Source organism: Perna viridis, chromosome 1 (genome assembly GCF_037379345.1).
Source record: "Perna viridis isolate PV_CMFRI_1.1 ecotype Kerala chromosome 1, ASM3737934v1, whole genome shotgun sequence".
Taxonomy (NCBI): domain Eukaryota; kingdom Metazoa; phylum Mollusca; class Bivalvia; order Mytilida; family Mytilidae; genus Perna; species Perna viridis.
The window spans coordinates 35,535,455-35,562,080 of NC_142445.1; the positions used below are offsets into that span (position 1 = coordinate 35,535,455).

Consider the following 26,626-nt stretch of genomic DNA (forward strand, 5'->3'; position numbering starts at 1 on the left):
AATGTAAGTGTTTGTATTATGCTATGTATACTCTCTGTAACTATGTTATAGATTCGGAGATAGTAATCAAGGGAACCAAGATTGTGGCGGAAATCAAAAGAATGGAATCCAGGGACAAAGACCAGACATGGAAAACAGACTATCACAACAAAGAAGATAAAGTATCTTAAATAATACATACAAAGTATTAAAAGTAAATGAGCAACTCGGACTCCACTAAAAACTGGGAGCATTGACCAGGTGCACTTGTAGGGCAAGCGTCCTCTACTTTTCTATAAACACCCGCCGAGGTGCTCATAAAACGTCAAATCCGGGGTAGACGAAAGAGGAAAGAAAAACCATGACACGTTCAACAAATCAGTTTTCATGGCGCAGATGGATACACCGCAATGATCCACGGGTTCATGATGACAACCATAATACTTCTGTAGTGATGACTTTAATCTTGTAGCAACATAACCCTGTTCCATAAGCCTAATTGTTAGAAATCTAGCGCGATACAAAAAGTCTGCGTAGTTACGGCAAGCTCTGGAATAACGTATGAGTTGTGATATGAAAACTCCATACGCAGGTTCTAAAGGGATGTTGCCACAGATGAAAGGGAAGTGGACAATTCTGAATGAAAAGTCATCACGTTTGTCGTAAAGTTTGGTCAATAGTCTTCCTTTACCATCGATCTCTATGTGTAGGTCAAGATATGAGGCTGACTTCACAGCGTCTGTAGTATCCTTTATCTCAAATCAAGACGCGATGTATCAAATTACCGAAACTAGGATTGTTTAACGATAATACATCATCTATATAGCGGACACTGAGATTAAAGGACGTCCTTTCTTTTGGATCAGATCAGGTATAAAGTCACCCTCATAAGAGTGAAGGAATAGGTCAGCAAGTAGATGATCACAATTTTTTTCTCATTTGAATGTCGACCGTTTGTTGAAAAACACGTCTACCACACTGGACAGATATGTTGTCGATGTACAATGTTTTTGAGTCGGGATTTTAACCGAGGTATAGAATATTTCACGATTAGCGGCTCTGAAGACTTCAGTCTTTCATTATACATATATTTGATTGGTGGTTTATACGGTCTTGACTATCCTTACGGATCTCGCACGACCGCCCCTTGCGGAGATTGTGTTTAGAGATGTCTCTTAGTAGTTGGAGGTAGCGAAGCCTAGCCTTTAGGATACCTGACCGAAGAACTCGGTCAGAGTATGTCCTACTAGCGACTGGGCTGCTCTGTTGACGCTCTGGCCTACTCCCAGACCCCACGTGGGTCCGAGATCGTTTCCCCCACTCTGTTTTGGAGTACGTCAACGTGAAGAGTGACTTATATTTGTTGGAGCAGAATTTATTTATACAATTAGTGCTCATAATGTGCATTTGGTGAAATCTTAGACCTGTAATTAAATTACATGTTTATGGTAATATAGGCAAAAAAAGAATAGGTGATATTTAATGTCTAAGATTTTATTCCAATGATAAATAAAAAATTTCTAAAATAACGCAAAAGAAGAAACTGTATCATTTAGGTTGTTCACTTCAAAGTAAATGCTTATGGTGCTTTAGATATTAAGTGCGATGATTCTTGACATATAACCCCAAAAATGTGAAAATGGCATAAGCATTACTATAATGTCTCGCGGGTAAAACGACAGAAAACCAACGAAAGGTCTAAATTAATATTCAGTTAATAAAACAATATTAGAGAAAAGGTTATCATCGAATTAATTTGTAATTAATTATATTGTTTGTCTACCCAAAAATATAATCAAGCATTAAGGCAAAGTTTGATTTGCTTTTAAAATGGACCCTTTCCATGTTTTGTTCACTCTGGTTTTCATATACCACCCACTGACGAAAGAAAACGTAGGGAAACTAGTATGAAGAAGCACTGAAAATGTTAAATGTGATTTAATTCTCGTATGAATAAATAACTCGTATAAATAATCACTTAGTAATAATAAAATCTATAAAATCATATGAGTCCAACAAATTTATTCATTGTTTACGAAAAAGAACGCAAACATGAAAGGTCATGCAATCATAAAAATATAACAAAAATAATGGGTGGCGAAATAACAAGATGACCCAACGAAATGGCTAATCAATTGTAAAATACATCACTTAGTAATCGATTCTGTGACATTAGTTTCTCAAAATTATCACCAATCTACGAACTTGTTAAATAACCATCGAGCTTGATACCTCCAAGGCCAGAAACAACGCGACAATCACCCATGGTTAATCCCGATACGTCCTACGACTATTCGGATTCCTTCTTCTCCATATTCTGAAGTCGTGAAATTAACCATTCCGCCTACAAGACAGTAAAGTTACCAATAAAATAACAAGTAAACACGATTTATTTTTGTGTTTCTAATCATAATAGATGAAAAAGACAAAATAGAAGGATTATTTTACTTTATGTAATATGTGCACGAAACGTCATTACAAGGAAAACGATATGGTGAATTGGTTCAAAGTAGATTGCCACGGTCCTGAATACGTTAAAGTCTTATGGTCAGTCAATATTTGTTGTGCATGTAAATAATACATGTTTTTGTCCAAATTTTTCACCAGGGCAAATCACCAAGCAGTTTTTATAGGTTTGTTTACTGAGAAAAAAATATCCTGTTAGTAAAATTTTACTATCCATGCAAACAAGAATTATCATACAATACACAGTAGCAATATGTAAAGAAAGGAGGTCCATCATAATTTAAAACCGAAAGGCGTACTAAGAAATATGGTGAACAATGACGGAATTTTCCATACAAATATCTTTTTTATTATTGAACCATGTTCGCCATAGGAATAAGCTTTTATCACAAAATATGAAACTTTTTGTTTAAAACCTTCAATTTTTGTTAATTTCATTTCAACTGATTTATTTTTGTTGCTAAGAATAAACTTCAAAGCAAAAACAGCTCTTCCTTGGTGTATAATTTCTTTCAATAAGAAGTCAATAGCATGAGTATTATGCCTTTCTGTGACAGACATATTACTTTGTGCTTTTCAAATCCTTTCATTATTCAAAACCTTCTTCAAATCAGTTATCTTCTTCTTTGATAAAACATGAAAGAAACAATAGACGACGCATTCTAAGCAAATGATTCAGGCTTTATTATAAATATATTCATATAAATATATTTGAAGTTAAATAGTTCACTCGTAGGCGATATTTTGTCAGTTATGTTATACCTTAAACGATTTCAATCACAAAATGCCTGAAGATACTTTTTTGTTTGTTTCTGCTTTAGCAAATTTAACTGACATTTTCAAGATTTAATATATTTTTGAAATCTGAGTCCGTGTCTGTATTAAGTTCACACATGTATGAGTGTATGGAAAGATGTTGTTTTGTAATGAATTTCAAGGATTCTGAATCTCATATTTCAAGGACTGAAAGTCAGTAAATGGATCAAGAATAATATTTTAATAGTTAAAAATAGACATGGTGTATCTCTCATCGAAAAATCTTAAAGGGTAAAAACACAAATTATGTATCTCGCAACACAGTTAAAGCAACCACCAACTGTCAAATATTTTTTTTAGACACAAAACCTTTCGATGAGCATTAGATATACATCCGTCTATACGTCTGTCTGTCTGAATGTCACATGTTTATAGTGTTGACAGTTCAAACTTTTTGGGATTTAGGAACATGTATACCATGTCACAGCTTTAGCGCAGCAGCTTCATAAAGTACGAAGATTGACAATAAAGCTTTCCATACTTGTCACCCTAGATGATGTCATAAATCCTATTATTTTATCACACGTGTCCTAGAATTTCTTCAAATCATAAGTTTCCCTCAAAATCTTCAATATCAAGTGACCTGATTGGTCGAAATTCCGAGTTGAGGAAGGATTTAAGGAAAATCTCAATTTTTTACATTTTTTTAGAATAACAATGCCGATGATCGAAAGACAAAGATGAATAAAAAGGATTTAAATGAAATAGACATAAATACATGTAACTAGGGGCAGGTGTAACCTGTAAGTGGACGAAGTTGAATATATTGATAGTTTTTTTCTTTAATAATAACGCCTTTTACAGTTTTACATCAACTAGGATTTTTTCTCTAAAATTTAACAAAACTTTAAAAAAAAAAGGCACATGTAATAAAGCGTGGTATTGAAAGTTAACTTCCTGTCAGACTGAAATCTGGCTCTCAGTAATTCTAAGGTCAAAGATTAAATTCGCATTGACTACCATTATGAGGACTTTGTCCTCTATGAATTCCCTGAAAGTTTCATAAAATCCACCCAGAAGTTAGAGTTGTTGAGGATATAAATGCAGGACGGGCGAACGGAATGACGGACAAAATGATGAACAAACTGAAGCGGGTGAATGCAACCATACACAGAAAAAGAATTTATTAGTAAGAATCCAAATTCATAGAATTTAATTTACCAAAACAAATAGAGCGCGTTTGTCAGATTAAACAAAATATGATTAAAATTTTCCAAGATTGAGGTTTGTAGGGAAAATCGATATTTAATTTTGGTGGTGTGTATTTTTGGACCAAAAATACTTGAGAAATGCTTATAGGTTACAGACCACCAATTCAACCAATGAGCATTTGGAACGTACGCAAAAATAGTCCTACGCAGAAATTACCCCTGTTCCTCATAGTGCGGTGAAAAAAGTGCTCATCTTATTTAAAAAATTTAAACAGTTTCTGAAAGGAAAAACATTTCTGTACATTTTATAGGTGCATTTTGCTTCTTGTGATGTGAAGCCTAATCTCCATAATGATTTTTAAATATACCCCTGTCTTGTGAAAACACTGGGATTTCCTATGCTATTTATAGACCCTTCACTTCCGGTGACCAGTACTGCACTGCAAGTCTGCTAACCCCACATGCCATTCTGAGGATTGTGAGCTGACATATGTAGAATCATGCTGATATATAGTCCTCTGCAGGTTAAAGTTAAGGTAAAGTCCAGAGAAGCCATTGAATATTGTGAAATTAGCATAGAAGCCTATGGAAAGTGGAATTAGTGGTTTTTAGCCTATAGTCTCATTGGTTAATACCTTTAGCGGAAGTACGTGCACACGTGGCCCAATCAACTGGTCATTCTTTCAACATCCACGGGAAAAGAAGGAGCTCCCATGTACTTAGAGGACAGACAAATTTTGTTCTTTTTTAATATGAGTGCCTAGGTGGCACATATAGCCCTAGGTGGGCACTTTTGAGCCCTAGGTGGGCAACTGAAGCCTTGGTGGCATATTATTTAGTCCTTGGTGGACATGTGTTGATGTCTTGGTGGTTTAAGTCAAAAAGGTGTTTATTTGAAAAAAATATTGTAATGTTAAAAAAAAGAAAAAGAAAGAATAAAATATAGTAATAATAAAGAAAAAAATGGAAAGGTTCCCGCTTTTTTATTTTTATGTGAAAGAAATGAGGTATGGCTTGAATATGAAGTGATAAGTTTTAATTAGTATAGGTAGTTAATTTGGAGTTCTATGTTAAAATATTTCTACAGAAGTACTAAAATATAGATTCCGCTTATACATTTGAAATTATATCAGGAGTTAAGTATTTCATTGTTCATAAGCAACTTTTAGTGCATGAAATCAATTTTACGGTTAACTTGTTTAGAGTTATTTAAAGGTAAAAAGGTGTACCGATGTATTAATATATTGGACCCTCAAGTCGAGTGGACGATTCGGTTATTTACAATGTATGTACTATAAGACAACGTGTAAGGTCACGATATGGTTTAAAGAAAATTGAATGGTTCGTGTTGAGAATTGCAGGTTAAAAAGTGTGGGTATAATGTTTATCGATAAATTAGTTAGCTAGCTAGAAGCACAGTGCTTCCTACTATGGGATTATATTGTTTTAGCTAAATATTGAAATTTTGAAAAAACCTGATAATATTGAACAAAATGGACTTTTCAAAGAGTAACAAAGGCGCTTCGTTTACATAATCATTTCGTAATGATAAATTTAATGGAAACATGGTAAATTTATTTACATGCAACAGCTACCTTGTATTGTCATGTGTTTAATTGTCAATTAAAATGTGTAGTGTTGTAATGGTGACCTAATTTGGAAAAGTAGATTTGTATGATTTAATCATTTTAGTGACTAAATAAGTATAGACTTAGTAGCTAATCCGTTGGTCAAGAGTTTATTTTTGTTCATGATTTCGTAGATGGTGTTACCAACTGTACTGAAAGGAAAGCATAGCCTTAGAGGGATCAGGCTTACGCCGTTATTTAAAAGAACACGGAATGGGAAGCCGGAGTCTTTGAAAGAGTATGCACGAGTATCGAGAGACCTAAAGACAGATGACCTCAACTTAGAGGAAATTGCACAGCATGTAAAAAATATAACAGGAGAGGAACTAGACGAAATTGGCTTGTTGGCAGGGAAAAACACACAGATAATTTGGACGAAGGGAGATGGTGTCTCCATGCGATAGTAATTTACGCTAATGAGTTTGGGCAGCCGAAATGACAAGATTTGCATGAGGATGATACAGGAAGTAGAATTTGCGTATCGTTTCTTGAGCCTCCTCGTGGGTTTCTTGATTACCTGATTTCTGTGTTATTTTTAAGATGATTATTTGATTACAATGGTCCTTTTTGAGAGATTATTTGATTACCACACCCCTTTTTGGATAAAATTTTGTGAAAATGACATGATTTTCAGTAATAATTAGATTATGATAATGAACTGTCGAAGGTGGCTAGGAAAACTGGTCATGAGAAGGCTGATGTTTATGAAGAGTTGGCACGACAAGTGAATAGATTTAGCTCAAGGCTGGGTATATCTGGTTTGTGTCTGTTTTAGGCGGGAAAGCCGCTGATGCTGTAACCAAAGCAGTTTCAAAATGCTTGAAAGAAAAGCAACCTAACGAAAAAAGCAAAAGTAAGAATAAGAAAAACGATACCGCAGCCAAGAGAGAGGAATCTCCTTTGGCCAATTTGTATCCGCCTACTCCTCAAGTCAGTATATGGCTCCATAATCTTTCCAGCCACCTTTCTTTCCATTTGCTAATCCTGGAGTGCAGAACTTTTCAACTAATTTTGGTGGTTATAGGAACACTCGCCCAAGTAGTTTTAGACTGGGTTATAGTGGTTTTCGTTCCAAAGGCGCTTGTTTATTTGCGAGAGTCATGCACACCAGATAAAGGATTGCGAAAAAATGAAACTTGCTAAAGGGAAATAAATATTTTATAAACATAATGAATAAAAGTAGTTTTGCTGTATACTGTAGTTCTAATATTGATTAGTTGTTTTGGCCAGATGGGTTATATGGTTTTTCTTCTCCAAGGTTTCTATCTATAAAGATGTGGTTTAGGTTACTTAAAAAAAAGAAATGGTGTCTTAGAATCTTATGTCTTACATGTAGAATAACATATTGAATGGTCAATAAGGTGTATTCTGATTGACCTTTGTAGAATTCCTTTATCTACTTTCCAAGGGACACTGATGCCCAAGTGGATTTCCAAGCGGATTGTGGGTGAGGGGGTTCTTCCTTTGAGTGTGATTTTGCTGGTTTTATTCTTAGTAGAGATTTTTGTTTATTTAGGGAAATGATGATTTCCGGTATTCCTTTGATCATGTCCCTGAATGGGAAAAGAATAGTGGATTTGATCCTACGAGAATAATTTTAAGAGAGAAACCAGCATGGTTAACACTTAGAGGTGGAGTCTCTTCTCCTACAAGACGCTGTCCGAGGGCAGAAGTGGTTTTTCATAACAATGTTGAATTTGATGTAGATGTGTTTCCTTTACGTGATTCTGTTTCCGCTTAATAAGTGCTCGTTAGAGCCAAGTACATGTAAAAAGTTTTTCATAATTCTTAGTCGACTCAGTTAAGCAAGCTTACCTTTTACCAGACGATAAGAAGAGAAAATTTGTAGAATAAAGGGAAGCTATTTTAAAAATGGACGATCTAAAAACTTTGCAGAGGTTTTGTGGGAAGTATCTCTCTCTTTATCTCGCCGTGCCAGGATGTAAGCTATTTTGCCGAGAACTAAACTCTGCTATATCTTTTTGCATTAAAAATGGCAGGAAAATCAAGGTTCACGGCATGATGAGAATTGAACTTTTATATTGGAGATTTCTCGATACTTGGGTTGGAAGTTGTAAATGGAGACCGGAGTTTCATAAAGTAATTGAAATGTCAAACAGATGCGTCTAATTATCGATACGGAGGTATGGCAAAACTTGGAGATAATGAAACAGTAGTGTTTAGTGACTACTGGCTTCCAGAGGATAATCGACCTATCCATGAAAAAGAGGGTGATGCCGTTCTTAAGTCATTAGAGTCCCTTGGCGAATATCTCAACGATTCTAGGGTAGATCTGCATTCAGATAATATGGCTGTAATAGGAGCATGGGAGAATCAAGGCTGTAAATCACAGGCTTTGCGGTGTACTATGAAGGAGATCTTTGAGCATGTGTCAAAGTATAATATCGACTTGCATATGAAATACATTTCGTCTTGCCTGAACGCAAGACGCTCCGTCAAGGTTAATGGATATTTCTGATGCTATGTTGAATGAAGGATCTTGGAAGTTGGTAGAATCCGTACTTGGTCACCATTCTACAGACCTTATGTCAATAGACTCGAATGTAATTTTGTCGAAAGATGGGAGACCTTGAACACGTTTCACGCCTTGGCCAACACCTTTATTTGCAGGTGTAAATGTCTGCACAGAATTTGAAGAGTGAGGACAATCCATATGTGCATCCACCATTTGTGCTTATCTTTCCTGTATTTTGTCTGTTGCGTGAGCAAGCTCGTAAATATATTTGACCAAAAGGGTTTTGGAAGGTCATGGTGTGAAGTAAAGGAGTCTGGAAAATCCTGTTGCTTCGATGCTGGTTAAAGAACATATAAGATTAATTAAGGAGGAACAGGCTAGGTCACATGGCTATCTTTTCAGAATTGTTGCTGAGAATGGAAGAGTTTAAGATAAATCGGTGAACTACTCCGTAGTTTATGAGAGCCTTAGGTACTACTTGTCAACTTCAGGTTTGTACGAGGGAGAAACACCACATAGTTTCAGGTCCGGTTGCACTGTCACCATGGCTTTGTCGGACTCAGCTAGTACCGTGGAACAGGTTATGAGTCATGTTGGCTCGTTTAGCAAATCGAGTGCAAAATATTATGGTCGCATGCATACACTCGTTGATTCGGAAGTTGTAGCTTTGAATTTGGCAAAATCTGTTGAAAATGCGGGAGATATTGAGAAACAATTCAGGGAAAAGGCTGATCTCTCCGCGATGGATAAGGCATCTGAGACCAAGGAACATTGAATAGGAATGTCTATATTGTTTAAACGATGTTCCTTTTGCATGGCTTCTTATTGTACTAAGTTTTATTTTTTTTTTAGTATTGGAAATAAAGATGTAGCAGAACTTAACATTTTTGAACTTAGGAAAAATAAATATGAAGAAAAGGTTAGGGATATGGTGTAGAAGGAATAGAGTTTTATTCCAATAACTTAACGGACTGAAGCAAAAGTTATTAAGACTGAGGATATGGGTATAGTCTCATTGGTCAATACCTTTAGCGGAAGTACGTGCACTCGTGGTCCAATCAACTGGTCATTCTTTCAACATCCACGACTGATGATTGGTGGCCTTAAGTACGCCAAGAGAATATTACATATATACTTATGTTTAAAAAAAATCCCTTCCTCCCTGTCTATATCCAAGGTTTTTGCTACCATATATTAGTATTCAGTCAAACTGTGCAGAGTTCTATTCCCATAACTTAACGGACTAAAGCTAAAGGTATTAAAGACTGAGGATATGGGTACAACGAAAGTATCAGTTGGTGTTGTCGGTACTATTAAAAATTGGAGATTGAACAGATTTTAAAGCTTTCAAATACACCAGATAAATGATTGGACAATTTTGCCAGTTAATACTTTGCTTATACAGGCTTTAAACCACTAATTCCACTTCCCATAGGCTTCTATGCAAATTTCACAATAATCAATGGCTTCTCTGGACTTTACTTTAACCTGCAGAGGACTATATATCAGCATCATTCTACATATGTCAGCTCACAATCCTCAGAATGGCATGTGGGGTTAGCAGACTTGCAGTGCAGTACTGGTCACCGGAAGTGAAGGGTCTATAAATAGCATGGGAAATCCCAGTGTTTTCACAAGATAGGGGTATACATAGAAATCATTATGGAGATTAGGCTTCACATCACAAGAAGCAAAATGCACCTATAAATTGTACAGAAATGTTGTTCCTTTCAGAAACTGTTTAATTTTTTTAAATAAGATGAGAACTTTTTTCACAGCACTATGAGGAACATGGGTAATTTCTGCATAGGACTATTTTTGCGTACGTTCCAAATGCTAATTGGTTGAATTGGTGGTCTGTAACCTAAAGGGTCACTTTTTGTCTTAGAAAAAATAAATAACTATACAGGTATCTTCCTACACACATACTGATTGCATTTGCAAAATGTCAGTGAAATGTGACAAGCACTTTTTTAAATATTTGATTTTTAAATATAGGGTAACCAAGTTGCGCGAGCAAAAAAGTGACAATATTATACCATACTTAAATGCATTAAATATTTGCAAAGAACTTTTTCTGACTTTTCAAATAAAAAAAATCAATCACAACTTGTTTTTTAACAATATTAATAAAGAGATAGTTTTAAAAGTAATCATTTTCTGAAAAATTGGTCTATTTTTTAAAATTTATTTCTGACATGCCTCCCCCTTTTTCTTGATCACATGTCAAAAATCCTAAATCTTTAAATTTTCACAAAAGGTGATATCTTTGGCTTTAAATGTGTAAATACAGTGTTTTTACATTAAAACATGACCAGTAAAGGGCACCTAAAGCAAAAAAAGTACTCAATAATGGATTTTCCATGTTGCCATAGGGGAATGCTTATATGGCCTTAACCGCAGTAATGAAAGTGAGTTTTTCCTCATTTCTAACCTAATTTTTGCTCAAATCTACACAAAACTTGATTTCAAGTGCTGATTACCACCATATTTAGGTAAATATAGCCCTCAAAGTTTAATATTTGATATTTTTACTAAATTTTCTACACTTTTTACAAGACAGGACATAAAAATCAGTCAAAAAGACCAATTTTCCATAATTTGGACCTATAACTTAAAAAAATGCATATTTTGAAGGATTTTTGTAGTGTATTCCTCTCATGGCAAAGTGTACAAGATCTTCAAGTAGTTTAAAGCTATTTCAAGAAACTTTTCATTTTGCCATGGCTTCAACTTAAGGCTAGAAACCACTAATTCCACTTCCCATAGGCTTCTATGCTAATTTCACAATATTCAATGGCTTCTCTGGACTTTACTTTAACTTTAACCTGCAGAGGACTATATATCAGCATCATTCTACATATGTCAGCTCACAATCCTCAGAATGGCATGTGGGGTTAGCAGACTTGCAGTGCAGTACTGGTCACCGGAAGTGAAGGGTCTATAAATAGCATGGGAAATCCCAGTGTTTTCACAAGATAGGGGTATACATAGAAATCATTATGGAGATTAGGCTTCACATCACAAGAAGCAAAATGCACCTATACATTGTACAGAAATGTTGTTCCTTTCAGAAACTGTTTAATTTTTTTAAATAAGATGAGAACTTTTTTCACAGCACTATGAGGAACATGGGTAATTTCTGCGTAGGACTATTTTTGCGTACGTTCCAAATGCTCATTGGTTGAATTGGTGGTCTGTAACCTATACAATTGTCAAGGATGAATTAACAAATACGACTGTTAAGGATGACTTGACACATACAATTCTCAAGGGTGACTTAACAATAAAGGTACAATGAAAGATGGCCAGTAGCAATGATACAACCATTTACTGCTAGCGATGTCTTATTAACATCATGCGCGAAGCCTAAGAAAGAGGTTAGAATGGTTAAATTAAGTGCATATTGTTAAATTGAAAGTTAGAATTTCAAATACGACAAAAGTACTACAAAATTCACATCAACCACTTGACTTCCTTGAACTTCAAACGACACGATACCCTACATAATCGTATTTTGATATCTTTTTTCGACCTTAAGGATGAATAAAGTCGAGACACGAATTGGCAACATAAGACATTATATTCAGGTTCCAAGTTTCAAGTCTGGCTCTTATAAATCTCTTTCATTTATTCATATTTTTCATGTTACAAAATTCGAACAATGCCTAGCGCAACAAGCGGCGACTTGCTGTCTCGTCAATGGCAAATGACACCGACAAAGAGATCACTAAAGTTAACATGAAGTTGAACGCGTTGTCGTGCTAGGTATACCCCCACTCGAAGCTGATATAAGACAGCAGTGAAAATCGCTTGCAACCTTGGCTCCTTCTATATAAAGTCGGACATCAAATTTAAAACCAATTCATTCACTGGGAGCCGATATGTTTGTTACGGAAAATTTCTCATTCCATATAATGAAAAATGTCAAATTCCCATGGAACAGGATGTCAATATAAGACAGTACTAAAACCAGCTTACAACGTATCCCCTATCTTTATAAAGCAATGCACTAAATTTGAAATCAATCCATTAGATGGTAGCCTAGGTAACTTGCGTCGAAATTCGGAGGGATGCCCGGAATGTCGGACATAGTGATTCCATTATACCACCAACTCTTTGATTGGTGTATAATTAAAAGAAATTTGTATTGTATGGCATTTATATTTAAAGCAATAATTGTAAACACCTAAATTTGCATTCAAAGTTTCCTTAGTGTAAATCAATTCATCAAATGCGTCTGAGGAACAACTTTTCGTCACCCTTTTTAATTCACTAAATACACAAAATCCAAATTTTCTTTTCTAGTGGATCAAGTTCAGTTATAAATTTGTTTTCATGTGACATCTTTTAAAAACTACTATTGTAAAAACGTACCGTAACGAACCAAAATGAATTCGGTCTAAATATCATCCTTGGTAGCCATGACATTGACGAAGCTGGTGATATCACGTGGAGATGTAAATGGGCGATGGAATGAAATGGAGGCCAATGGAACCCGTAACTGGAAAAATAAAAAAGACGAAACAATCGAAATAGTTCTAGAAGGAATTGAATACTATGACGTGTAAATACATGAAGTTACAAGCGTTGCCTTGCTAGGTAAATCACCGTTCATTCCATGTAGTGAAAATGGCAAAGTATTGCAATAAAAGTAGTTGATAACGTTTACGTATGCCCCATCTTCATAATGCCACGAACCAAATTTGTAATCAACACATCCATTGGTGGTCGAGGGAGTTTCGACGAAATTCGGTCGGACGTACAAGGTGATTCTAATTAATGTACCACCAACTCATTGTATGGGTATATGATGAAACCAGTCTTGTCAGTCCATGCTGTATCTCACCAAAAGCTGTTATTATTATATAAATTTAAAGGTACCAGTATCGTATTGCATATTCCTGAGAGGGTGTACGTCAGAACATGGATGCTATAAAAATATAGTGCATTTTCTTTTTGCCTCTCTTCAAACTAATATTTTGTCAAAAGACATGAACAATGACTTATAAAATAGAGCAAACATCACACTGTAAGATGAAGAACTTTTTTAAAAGAAAATCTAACATAATAACATAAAAATGTTCCACTGAAAAGGTTGGTTTGGTGAGTGCAAAACGAAAGTGAAAGTAGGGAAAATGGCTATTTATAGTTCAAGACTACTTTTCTGTCCGACCTTCGTGGACTCACCCTATTTTCTGTGCAGTAAATTATTTTTTCACATGTCCTTAGAAATGTTACATACGTGAAAGTTTTATTGAATCAATTTACCTATTTTTTTTTAAATCCTAATAATATGCACTTCACTATAGAAGTCTATGGGAAAATTAATACGATACTGAGACCTAAAGACCACTTATCCACTAGGGAAAGTTTTTTATCTGAAGTGTAAAATTTGACCAGATATATATGCAAATGTTCGAAAAATGACTTAAAGGATCAAATTTAGAATGATTAGAAGAAATCTACCTTGGGAGAAACTACCCACAAAAAACTTATAGACTCACAATGTTAGGCAGTAAGACTATTTTAAACCAATCTGGCATGTAGCTTTATACCCTACCGATGCACCTGGTCCATGCTCCCAATTTCAGGTGGAGTCCGAGTTGCTCATTTGCTTCTGTTTCTTTGTACGTGCTATTTTGGTTATTTCATGTTCTTTATTGTGTGTGTCTGTTTTCCCTGTCTAGTCTTTATCCTTGGATTATGTTCTTTTGATTTCTTCTCGAATATTAGTTCCCTAGATTACTCTTTAAGACAGAAGATAAAACAAAATAACATAATATAACAACATTATTACAACTAAAAATAAAAACATAGAAACTTTCAATTACATAAGCAATCAGAACTCTATAAATAGATATGGTCTAAGTATTGGTAAAAGATAGCTCCCGGGTTGTTCATGACATGTCCGTTGAAATGTGGATAAAAAGACTAGGACTTAAATTATAAGAAGCCTTGGAAGCCCTTAAAGTTTAAAAAGTGTTTCCATATATGTTAATTTCTTTCTTCGTAAAACTACTACTAGTATTTCTTCACCCACCTGACTCAATTTATGGTTTGTTTAGGATAAAATAGGGACAATACCACAAAAAGAATGTAGATTTATTAGTATGTGGTTTGTTATTTCTTATTTGTTTTGGAAGAATAAACTAAACAATATCTTTTTCCAGACCTCGTGTCATCTATGTTTCCTTTGCGTTCTTTTAAAAATTGTTGACCAATGGAAACCAACTTCTCAACTGAAATAGATACAAATAAAACAATATTATAGTACAAATGAACTACTCCAACACAAATTTTACCAACAAAAAAAAAAATGCTGATCATTTTTTTGTCTCTCAATTTTACGTTTTTTTTTGTCTCTCAATTTTACAAAAAAAATAATTTGTGTACGCCTAGCTGATACCAAAATACATCTTATATACAACAAGTTGACACCAGTAATGAAAATAGCGTAATTAATGTTTCCTGAAATAAATATCTTATTTCTGTATAAAAAAAAACCATAATCCGACCTTATTGCTCAATTATGAAGAATGCAAGACTGAAATACAGTAATAAAATTGGGTTTCTTTGATGGGATGCCTCATTTTAGTGTATGTAGGCAGTGATAGTTCAGAATACATCAACAGAAGTCAAAAACTGTCTGAAGATATAGTGTTCAATCACTGTGCAAAAATTTACTTGTGATATATGCCCATGAATTTAGAAAAAAAACAAGTGTTTTGGGAAACTTATATTCTCCATGGTACTTTAACATTTACTTATATAACAATAAACAAGTAAAAAAGGATAGCCGACGCAGTAAAAATTTCTTCTTTTTATTTCTGAGTTTCTACAATTCTTTCAAGAAAATAACACATGGCACCCAATTACAAATTTTCGAAACATTTTTTCGAACGCCTTTAAGTTATCAGTATTTGGCCAATCGGGAAACAGAATGAAGATCAGGTGACTTGCGTTCCCATATAAGGTCAAAGGGTAAAAAGCGAAAATATACTGACTGCGTCGGAAAACCAAAAATAAGACAATAGTAATATAAACAAATTTGCATACTGTAGTACACATGGTCAAACTCGGAGACATGAAAATGTGATTCGACGACACAAAAGGATTGCGTAAGTCAGAACAATCATGTATATAGTTCAGACATATTAAAGCTAACTGTAATGACGATCTGCATTACCGAGCCTCTGTATTGAAACATGCAGAATAAATTACTTTCTTCATTGGTAAAAATAATTTTCTGTTTTGTTTTTTTTTGTTTCCCAGTGTAAGCCATCTATGTATATATGTAGCTTAAGACGGCTTATTCGAACAATGCATCAAAAATAAATTTAAGAATGAACCACCTGGTTCTAATTTCGTGCGATTCATGTTATTCAATAGTATACATGAACAAATAAAAAGAAAGAAATATGTATTTGTATTTTGTTATCTTTATTTCGTAATTTCATGGCAGTATCAGTAACAATGGAATGATCAATCGTCTGCGCACTACGTAAGTACTTCTTGGCGCTGTTGGCATGTCCGATTATATTGAAATTTTATCAGTGTTTTAGCTGCCTTCTTCGTCATTTCCTGCCACCTCACCACCGTCGGCATCCTTAGTGAGAAGCATTGAGCTAACCTTGCTCAGTTCATCTGCTATGAAATCCTTGACAGAATCAGATTTTATAATGATATTTAAAAAGTTATTATCATACAAATTTAAGTGTCACTTTGACATAGAGTACTCATGGAGAGATTTGTATACGGAAACCAATTGTACATGAGTTCGTGTAGCCAACTTAACAAAAACGAACTAAGCGCATTTTATCAATTTTTGGGACGCACATTTTTTTCTTCCAAGTTATCTACTTGAGAATGTTTACTATAATATTTCTTAATTACAACTACCATCGAGATCCACTATAGTAAGTCCTGCTTGGATCGGCCTACTGGTGCTTGATGGCATCGGCCTCACTTTAGATCTGGTGAAAATATGTCTAAAGAACTTTCCAATCTGAAATATAAAATTAATAATTAAATTGGCTCGAACGGTTTGTTTGGGAGAGTCTCAGAGCAAAACACGGTTTTGTTTTGTTTTGTTTTGTTTTGTTCTGTTTATTTTTTTTTCTCGAAAAATGTCTCATGTCGTCTTTCTTATTTTCAAATTTTTTTTATTGAAAATATTATATGTCTTCTGAAACATAATGACTGCTTACTCTTACGAAACAAGCCGGAAAACAACCACTTCGCTCTACTTCTCCGCTATTCATGTTGAAGTACGCTGCTTTTTCTACGTTCGCTTCTGCAGCTGTCCTGCTCGGCTCCAACTCACAGAATGAGACGACTTACCAAAGGTTGTTGGTGACGTTGCAAAATCATTGTGACGGACTGGAATTGTACTAAAACATTAGCTGTTTCCAATTTCAATTACATCATCTTATAATATTAGTAAACATTTTTAGAGCTTAAAAATTAAGCTTCTAGTCAATGTGTGAAATGAAATACTTAGATTACTTACAAAACTTAAAGGACTAGAGCAAGTTTCCACATGATTCAGACTACAAGTAGAGCCAGTTTAAAATTGTTTATATGTTCAATGTTCAATTTTTTGTTTAAAATTTGAAGAAAAAAAGTGATTTAAGAAGAGTCAGAATGAGCGCACAAATAATCCAACTTTAACGTTGTAATTTTATATTAAAAAAACCCTCTGAGTAAATTTTCGTAGATAAAAAAATATGTTCGCGTTATGACACAAAAGTTCCATTATGAATGGAAAACGGGCTCATTTTTGTTGTTGTTGAAAACAAAAATACATTTCCGCGTGATAATGCGATACTTTTACAAATTAGCATGAAACTTTCTCGTTACAACGCGAAAGTTTTATGTTTATTCTGGAAAGGTTTGCGTTATAAGGGCTAGAAACCATCAATTCCACTTCCAATAGGCTTCAATGCTAGTTTCACAATATTCAGAAGCTTCTTAGGACTATTTTACCGAGATAAGGTCAATGGGCTATCAGAATCGAAGAGTAAATACCCTTTATTTCATCATCATTATTGTTGGTAAAAGATGAAATAATTTCATGAAGTTCAAAAGGTCATGGGTCAATAACTAAATGACAAAAAAAAATCTAAATTCGAATTTTGCGCGTGATGATAATTAATTAATTTACTGCACTCGGACTTGTAGGATTTAGGTTTCGCTTTTACAAAATCAGACATCAAAATCATAATTCGAGTTCAAGTCTAAGTGCGTATATTAGCAATCACAATACAAGTCAACGTCACAACCATAAGTCATTGGTAACGTCGTCTCATTCTGGGAGTTGCAGCCAAGTAGCTAGAAGCAAACGTCGTAAGAAATCTCGTGTTCTTTAGAAATGGAGAGCAAAGCGGTGAAACAAGCTGGCTGTTTTCTATCATGTTTCGGAGGAGTGAGTAAAACGCAATACTATAAAAGACATAAAATAATAAATTCTCTAAACTATAAGATCCTGTTGTCTTCAACAGTCCTTAAACTTTTCAACACAGCTTACAAGGATGAAACTTACCACTGTTCTCTATTTTTTCATTTCAGGTAGGAAGGTTCTTTAGACGTATTTTCACCAGGTCCAGAGTGAGCCCGATGCCATCAAGAACAAGAGGGGCGATTCAAGCTGGTCTTACTATAGTCGATCTTGATGGTAATTCAAAAATATTTAAATGAAACATCTCTCCACCACGTTTATTTAACGCAAGAACAATCAATAATGGAAATACATGTATATGATTTAATGTTTTAGAAACACTTAAGTGTGCATTTGTTTTACCCATTTTAAAAACCTGTACAGACAACACTAGGCGGATTTGCGTATGTATTGCAGACCTGAGACTGAAACATGTACAAATACAATAAGGCAACATTATTATTTTTATTTCAGAATCTGAATCAGTTAAGGACTTCATCGCCGATGAATTGAGCAAGGTTAGCTCAATGTCTCTGGCCAAAGATGCCGACGATAAAAAAGTTGATGAAAGCGTTGGTGAAGACAACTAAGACAACGATTAGATCCCAATCTACAATCGGACATGCCAACAGCGCCAGGAAATGGCATGTATATAGAGACGATTGTTCATTCAAATATTCATGTTAATCTAGAAAACAAAATAAAGATAAATCACAATCTACTCCTTCTTTTCTTTGTGTCTCACCTGAACCGTCTATCAAAAGATGCAAATGCATTTATTTTAAAACTGGAAATTGACCAAAAAAGTAGCCATTGAATACCAAAATTACAAACATGTATAAACCTGTTGACAAAAGACCAAATAAAATCGTACAACATAAATGAACTAAAAAGTACACATACAGAAAAACGAACCCCACATAAAACCGGTTTTGACTCATGGGCTTGAAAACATTAGAAGTTCCCGTTTCTTGGAAGACAACCTCCGTGCTGTTCATTGAAGATCAAGGGGAAAATAATTATGACAGAAGCATTTAATATGATTGCCAGGGACTAAATAGGTCGCGCATTACAAGACGAGAACGATTTACCAATCGAAGAGACCCTGCTTCGTACTAGTCTGACACGCTGACTCAGAACTATCATGCCAGCTTACAGAAGGAATAGCCCACCGGGTAGGCATGTCGCCCCATTCAGACACATTGGTCAGACTTCGGGCCAAACTGTCGTCACCCTATCCGCTAAATACCGCGTGCTTATTAATCAAACTATTAACAACTAATCAGCCTGCTTCCTTATCAATTGTCTGAGTGTATGAGTGTAATTCTTAAATTTCAATAAAAAAATAGGAATATATGCAGAAGTGTCAAAGATGGAAAATTCATGACAGAAATACACACGGCCGTGAACATAAAAACCAACAGAACAAAATAACAGACAGTACAAGGAGGTAAAATCTAAATATATTAACGGACAGTATAGCTGCATTGCAGTTAATTATATTTTAAAGCATCAGTAAAGCTAAAGCTGGGATTGAAAGTCTTCATTGACTAAGTGCTCCAGTATTTAGGTTGCTTTTTTGTTTTTCTTCCGTTTGTTTTTGCTTTGTTTCGTTTTGTTTGTTTTTCTTTATTGTTTTTGTAAAGGGGATTAAGTAATTTCATTGATTACAGCGTTTCGTTCTACTGTTTTTTTGTCTGGTTTAAGAAGGTGAATAAAACTTTTCAATGAGTATGTAAAAGTTTTGTGTTTGTCTCATCCGCATTATACCTTGTTCAATAAAAATTACTGACTGTATAACTGTTCTAATTCCCTTATTTACATTTCAGGTAAGAAAGTTCTTTTGAAATATTTTCACTTAAGTCTAAGTGAGCTCGATACCATCAACGTTCATGTATGTGGGTGGATCCAAGCAGGGCTTATTATTGTCGATCCTGATGTAAATAATTGTTTCTCTAATTCTGCAATGAATTTGTCAGAGTGCTTCTCCGAAAGTTTCAATGTAAAAAAAATAGTAAAAAAATCCCTATCTACCTAGCTTAACATCAAGTGGATATTAGCATCATTGTTTGACTGGGTCATTTCATTATTTTCCGTTTCAGTATATGAATCAGTCAATGATTTTATCGCTGATGAACTCAGCAAGAATAGCTCAATATCTCTGACAACGATAACATCGCATAGATCTACAATCGGACATACTGACAGCGCCAAGAAAGAACCACTTTATTCATGTACATATATATAGAAGACTATTCATTTATTCGTTTTTTCATCTATACACAACAAAATGAAGATGAACTACATATCTCCTTATTAAGTGATCTTTGAAAAGAGTAATCACGGGAAGGTTCTTGTGGAAATCAAAAGAATGAAATCCATGCAGTAACAAAGACTAGTCATGGAAAACAGACACACACAACAAAGAACATAAAATAACCAAAATAATACAAAGTAACAAAAGTAAATGAGCAACTCGGACTCCACTGAGAACTGGGACCAGGTGCACTGGTAGGGCAAGTGTCATCTGCTTTTCTAGAAATATCCATTATAAGTTGCTCAAAAAATGTCAAGTCCAGGGCAGATGAAAGAGGAAAGCTAGAGGAAAACATATAGATGTGAAGGGTCAGTTAGTAACTACCTGTAGAAATCTTAACTATTTTCTGAAAGGAAGGGTATATGAAAGGCATAGAAAATAGTACAACTGCTAACAATGAGTACAAAATAAACGTTCTTCTAAAATCACATCTTTACTACAGAAATGCTAATAAATCGATAGAATAAAAAAAACGTAACAAACAGCAAACAAACAAACAAAGCTGCAGTAGTAACATTCGGATTGACAAAACCATAAATATATACTGCTTACCTCATCTTTCTGCATCGTGTACATGTTACTAATATATTTGATGATATATGACTGTTTTCGTGTGAATTATATATAGGCTAAAAGACATTTCGGACGAGCTTTTGCGACAGATTAGCTGCAAGTTCAAGTAGAAGCTCTTTTTCTGAAGTAAATTGATACATACCCATTGTAACATGACCATTACTTAGTTGTTTAGGGTCAGGTATATGGCATTTTGGTATAACAAGGTAGTGGTGTTCGGCTGCTGGCTTGATGTCTCGAAAAACTACAAACTCTTCGTTCTGAAATTTTCATAAAATGAAATACACATGAATGTATGCTCCTTTTTTCTTTACTCCTATTTGGAATATATGGTGTTTTTTTAACAAGAACCATGATCGTGTTTTATTTCTGATAACCATAGTTTTTAATTCTAATATAAGAAGAAAATAAGTGGTTGAGTGCACTAAGCATCAACTCACAAGAATATATTTTGAAATTAAGCAGATAACTGAATTAAAATTCATTTATAACAAATGCATGAATATGAAAGACATAATAGAAAGAGTAATCAAGGAAATCAAGAAAAGAGTAGCAATGTAATATATTCAAAAGGATAAATGCTAGACAAGGAAAATAGACATACACATGAAATAACAAAACTCGTGCAATGTAACAAAATTAAATATGCAATGCGGACTCCACTACAAACCTGGGAGCATATGAAGAAGATAAAAGTCCTCTGAAAAAAAAACGAGTTGTTCATAAACTGTCACGTCAAGGGTAGACGAAAAAAGAAAGGGAAACTTGCACGGTGAACAAACCGGTTCTCACGGTGCATGTGGATACACCATAACGATCAACGAGTCCATGATGACTATTTCTTTAAGTGACGACTTTACCCTTGTAGCAAAAAGATGTCGCATAGCTCCGACAAGCCCTGGAATAAGTACGAGTTGTGATATGAACTCAAGGGAAGTTGCCACAGATGAAAGAAAATGGAGGTCATCGCATTTAGTCATCATTTTTCCTTTTCCATCGATCTCAAAGAGTAGGTTATGATATGAGGCTAATTTTACAGTGTCTGTAGCGTCTTTTATCCCATGTTCTTTTGGGTAGATGAAATTTATAAAATCCCAAATCTAGAATTGCTTTAAGAAGATACGTCATCCATAGGGTGGAAACTTAGACCAAAGATTTTGGCTACACGACGTTCCTTCTTTTTGATGATATCAGCTATCAAGTCAGCGAGTGCCGGAGCACAGTTTTTCATTGTAATGCCGACCGAATGTCGGAAAACACGTCTACCACACTGTATAAATATATTGTCGATAAAAAAAATCCAGCATTTTTGACAATATAAAATTATTAGAAGTTATTAATGTCATTTTGTTTATTTGAAATAAACTAAAAAAGAATATCAACAGCGTAGAATTCAGATAATTACGAAAAACTCTTCTAATTTATTTCAGACGCCTGTCTGTGTTGTCTGAAATCGAAACTTTACATAACTTCTTTCCAAAAATAGAATATACGTTTCTACGAGCATTTTACAGCATTTCCTTTAGCAGTTCCTTGTGATGTTCATAGCCCATATTCATTGAATAATTTATGGAAAGCGGCACCGAAAACGCGATGTCACTACTTCAACATTATAGTTTAAACCCCTCTTAATTAGAATTTTTAAACCATCTTTAATCATAATTAGTGTGTATGGTAAAAAAGGTTCACAAAGCAATTGTTTACGTGACTTTATTCGTTTGTAGTATTTTAAGGAGAGGACCAGGGATATTTATTTTAAGAAGGTTGCAGTGTTAAAATTAGCAACAAAAATGACTAAACAGTTCTTGAAGTTCTGAAACTGTTTCTTGGTTTGACTGCCTATAACATGAAATGGACAGCACCCATCCCGAGAAAGTCATTCTATATGCACATTCATGTTCTTTCAGATATAACCCACCTTTTCTTCTATTAATTTGTTTATTTTGCTTTGGTTTTTTTTTTTAGAAGAACATTTGTATTGGTTTCCTAAAAATCTTATGGAAGGAGGAGAAACAAGCTAGTACACATGTATATGATTATGGTCCATTTTTGTTTATTGCATGAGCCAAAATTGGCCTGCAATATCATGGCAGATATACAACATTGAGTGCCTTCTTATTGTCTTTTTACCAATGTCATGACAGTAAATTTTCATAATCCAATTAGATTTTTTTTCAAATTCATATATGAAATTAATTGCAGAGAACAAACACAAAACTATTGCACTGCAAATATAGTTTTTACTACAGTTCCACTATTTAAAGTAAATAATGCATTAAATTACGGAATGAAACCATAGTGCATCTTTATATTTATTTAAGTACTTCTCCGTCTAAGAATTGGGCAAAATGTATATAAGGTGTGGGACATAAAGGAAAAAAAACACAGAGATTTTATTGCATTAACCAATTTATTATACCTGATAATCACCAGACATAACCATCAAAGTGTTTGTAAAATTAGCTTTTTAAAGATACATGTATTGATAGGTCAAAATTAGTTGAAATGCACTACGGAAAAAATGGCGGGGAAATTTTTCCGCACTCTTTCCCTATATAAGTAGTACAAAATATCGATGTCACAGATGCTACAGGATAAACTTAAATAGCTTTTTGGTTGTTTTCTAGGTGTACTGAATATATTTTAGGCAAAAATGACTAAATTGGGGAAAGAGTAATCAAGGGAACCAAGGTTATAGCGGTAATCAAAAGAATGTAATCCAGGGACAAAGACCAGACATGGAAAACAGACATATACAACAAAGAACATAAAGTAACTAAAATCATACATACAAAGTAACAAAAGTAAATGAGCAACTCGGACTCCACTAAAAACTGGGAGCATGGACCAGGTGCATCGGTAGGGTAAGCGTCCTCCGCTTTTCTAGAAACACCCACCGAGTTGCTCATAAAAAGTCGAGTCCGAGGTAGACAACGAGGAAAGGAAAACCATGACCCATTGAATAAATCAGTTTTCATGGTGCTGATGGATACACCATAACGATCCACGAGTTCATGATGACGACCATAAAACTTCTGTAGTGATGACTTCAATCTTGTAGCAAAATAACCCTGTTCCAGAAGTCTATTTGTTAGAGTTCTAGCACGATACAAAAAGTCTGCATAGTTTCGGCAAACTCTGGCATAACATATGAGTTCTGATATGAACACTCCATACGCAGGAGCCGAAGGCATGTTGCCACAGATGAAAGGAAAGTTGACAATTCTGAATGAAAAGTCAATGTGCACAATATGCACCCATTGCCTGATTCTTACACAGAATGGTACTTAACACACAAGCACATTTGTCATATATTAAAGTAAAAATGGTAACAAAAATGTAAACAACTATTTTATCAAATCTAAAATTGTCAAAAACAAAATTTAATTAAAGCATGAAGTTTGTATATCCTGTTTTTGAATGCGTTATTTAGTGGACGCTATCATTGATAGTCCGAATTTCCTCTGACCCTGCAACTCTCCTCTTTTTCATTTGGATATTGATATGTCGGGTATATCAATATCCAAATAAAAAAGAGGAGGGTTGCTGGATCAGAGGAAATTCGGACTATATCATTGATTGAATTGTCATGTATTGTTGTTTATGAAATCTAGAAGTCATAAAACAATTTGTAAAAAAAACTTGATTGTACTTGTGTGTACAAAGTTTCAGAGCTATGTGTAACTGACAATGTAAGAAATGTCCTAAATTTTGACTTAATAGATGAACTTTTCATTTCTCTTATTTTGCTTCATGCAACAAAGAATTTTTCTTATTAAAAATTTCTTACTTTAAATAAAATCTCAGTTTTCTCATCTTGACCAAGTCCTATTTGACAGAAAATACATTTATCCTTTGTTGACATCGTCTACTCAAAAAGTGAAAGTAGCCGAAAAAGACAAACAAAGTCCATAACGGAGAGGAATTTGGTTCCGGAAATAGTATCGGTTCGCATATTCTAAATAACGACGATTTTACAACACTTCATAAAAATGGCAAAACAGTAAAAGAAGCTTAGTTACCTAAGTATTGGTTTCCCTTAACATAATACATTCGAACTCGAATAAACCGGACCCTGAATAAAGCGAAAGCCTGTCTGCAACCAGACATTTTTCGGACGCAGGCGGTATTTCGTTTTTATCCTTTGACCTCGAAGACGCTCTTCCATTGAAACGCAAGTCACCTGATCGCAATTCTGTTTCCCGATTGGCCGAATACTGATAACTTAGTGGCGTTCGAAAAAACTGTATCGAAAATTAAAATTGCGTGCCATATGTGTTATTTCCTGAATGAAATGTAGAAAATTATCAGTAACGAGAACAAATTTACTGCGTCGGCTATCTTTATTTTTAAAGATAGTGCTTGTTTTAAGTTCCTTCACCTCAGTTTAGAACAAAATCTACAGTCCAGTGGGTCTAGTTAAAACAGATATCTATGTGTTAAATTTGGAAATCCTTGAATTACCGTTACGTTGATTTACTTTGAAAATATACTTGCACTTTCATAAAAATTAGGCGGTTCATTTTTAGGGGCGTTGGTCGCAGACTCGATTGCCGCAATGCTTTTCGCGTAGTCTAAATACATGAATGCATTGTCAAATTTACATGAGTGCATATCCATATGTGCCCGTCCATGGTTTCACACGACAAAATACTGGATTACATTTCGAATTAGGGATGCCTTCCTGAAATTAATTATATCACAAATTATCAACCGTACCACATCTATACTGCCATCTTCGTAAGCTTTATACTTGATTATTTTCATCATTTAACCCCCCCCTTAAAAAAATTCTTCTTGAACCCCTTCATAAAATTTTAGGACCGTGGCTTTTTTGGATTGTTATTACGATGAAGTGTGTGTTATTTATGATTTTGAAATAAATTGTGGACAGATGCACATTTGTTTTCTATTACAAGAGATAGAACTGGAGTATAATAGTCGGCAACAATCCCAAGACAAGTTACAGTCTTTAAGATCTGGTTATGCATTTATATATTCAGGATAGTTTCTTCTTTTATAAATAATGCAAAATTTTGAAAGTTTGTGACATTTTATAGTGAAATTGTTACTTGGTGTCATTCTTAACAACATATTTTAAAAAAAATACTTAACTCTCTGGATTCTTAGATTGTTGTTTTGATCTGGACACCGGATGTCCAGGGGCGTAGCTGCCTATACGCAAATACGCAGTTGCGTACTTTCGGAAAAAGTAACAAAAATAAAAATACACATTTTGAAGATGAAATAAAATTTATTTATCACATTGCATACCATGAACGTAGTATAGGCTCTGAAAAACTGGCTCCAAAATCGTTGAAATTCAGCGACCCCCCTCAAGACCCCTCGCCGTAATTTTGCGTACAACTAAAACAGGCATAGCTACGCCCCTGATTTCTGTTAGACAGTGAAGTCAGAAAACAAACATTGATAATGAAATATAAGTTAATCCATTTTTGTTTAAAAAATAACTTTGAATATTCATCAAAGATTTTTATGAAGGCGTGTATTTTAGTATCGACCGTATGTTAACTAATTTGACAAAAAAAAATATTGTGTACAGTTAGTGGAAGAACCTAGGGGTCCGGTCCGGATGTTTTGACCCCCATTTTGTTGATTTTGTTGGAAACATGTTAATTTTGATCAAAAAGCAGGGGCGGATCCAGGATTTTAGATTGGGGGGGGGGGGTGCCCACAGTTAAAATTTTTAAGGTTAAACTCTTGAAATTTCTTCTAGAGTGGTTGCAATGTAGATATCTTTTGTGGTAAAATTAGCGAAAA

General features: G+C 34.5%; 1 protein-coding gene, 1 long non-coding RNA gene and 2 pseudogenes across 6 annotated transcripts; 3 read left to right on the forward strand and 1 right to left on the reverse strand.

The window, feature by feature from the left end:
* Positions 1 to 1,457: 1,457 nt before the first annotated feature.
* LOC148628534 (adenosine 5'-monophosphoramidase HINT3-like) lies at positions 1,458 to 24,792 on the reverse strand. 5 transcript variants are annotated; one of them, XM_088589233.1, is made up of 6 exons: positions 24,636 to 24,792; positions 20,988 to 21,105; positions 16,419 to 16,524; positions 14,692 to 14,758; positions 12,894 to 13,020; positions 1,458 to 2,323 (listed from the first exon to the last, which is right to left on the reverse strand). In XM_088589233.1, exons 2-6 carry the CDS (start codon positions 21,003 to 21,005, stop codon positions 2,270 to 2,272), a joined length of 372 nt encoding a protein of 123 aa, XP_088445359.1. In that variant the 5' UTR covers positions 21,006 to 21,105; positions 24,636 to 24,792; the 3' UTR covers positions 1,458 to 2,269. The 5 variants fall into 5 exon arrangements, with proteins under 5 accessions (XP_088445359.1, XP_088445333.1, XP_088445343.1 ...); XM_088589207.1 differs by lacking the exon at positions 16,419 to 16,524 and adding an exon at positions 21,516 to 21,545 and having other exon boundaries at positions 24,636 to 24,751; XM_088589217.1 differs by lacking the exon at positions 16,419 to 16,524.
* LOC148628535 (uncharacterized) lies at positions 6,175 to 7,193 on the forward strand (annotated as a pseudogene).
* Positions 7,747 to 8,809, forward strand: LOC148628536 (uncharacterized; annotated as a pseudogene).
* LOC148628537 (uncharacterized) lies at positions 17,686 to 18,676 on the forward strand. Its single transcript, XR_015923782.1, has 3 exons — positions 17,686 to 17,943; positions 18,087 to 18,192; positions 18,430 to 18,676. It is a non-coding gene; the product is annotated as an uncharacterized LOC148628537 (long non-coding RNA).
* Positions 24,793 to 26,626: the final 1,834 nt, after the last annotated feature.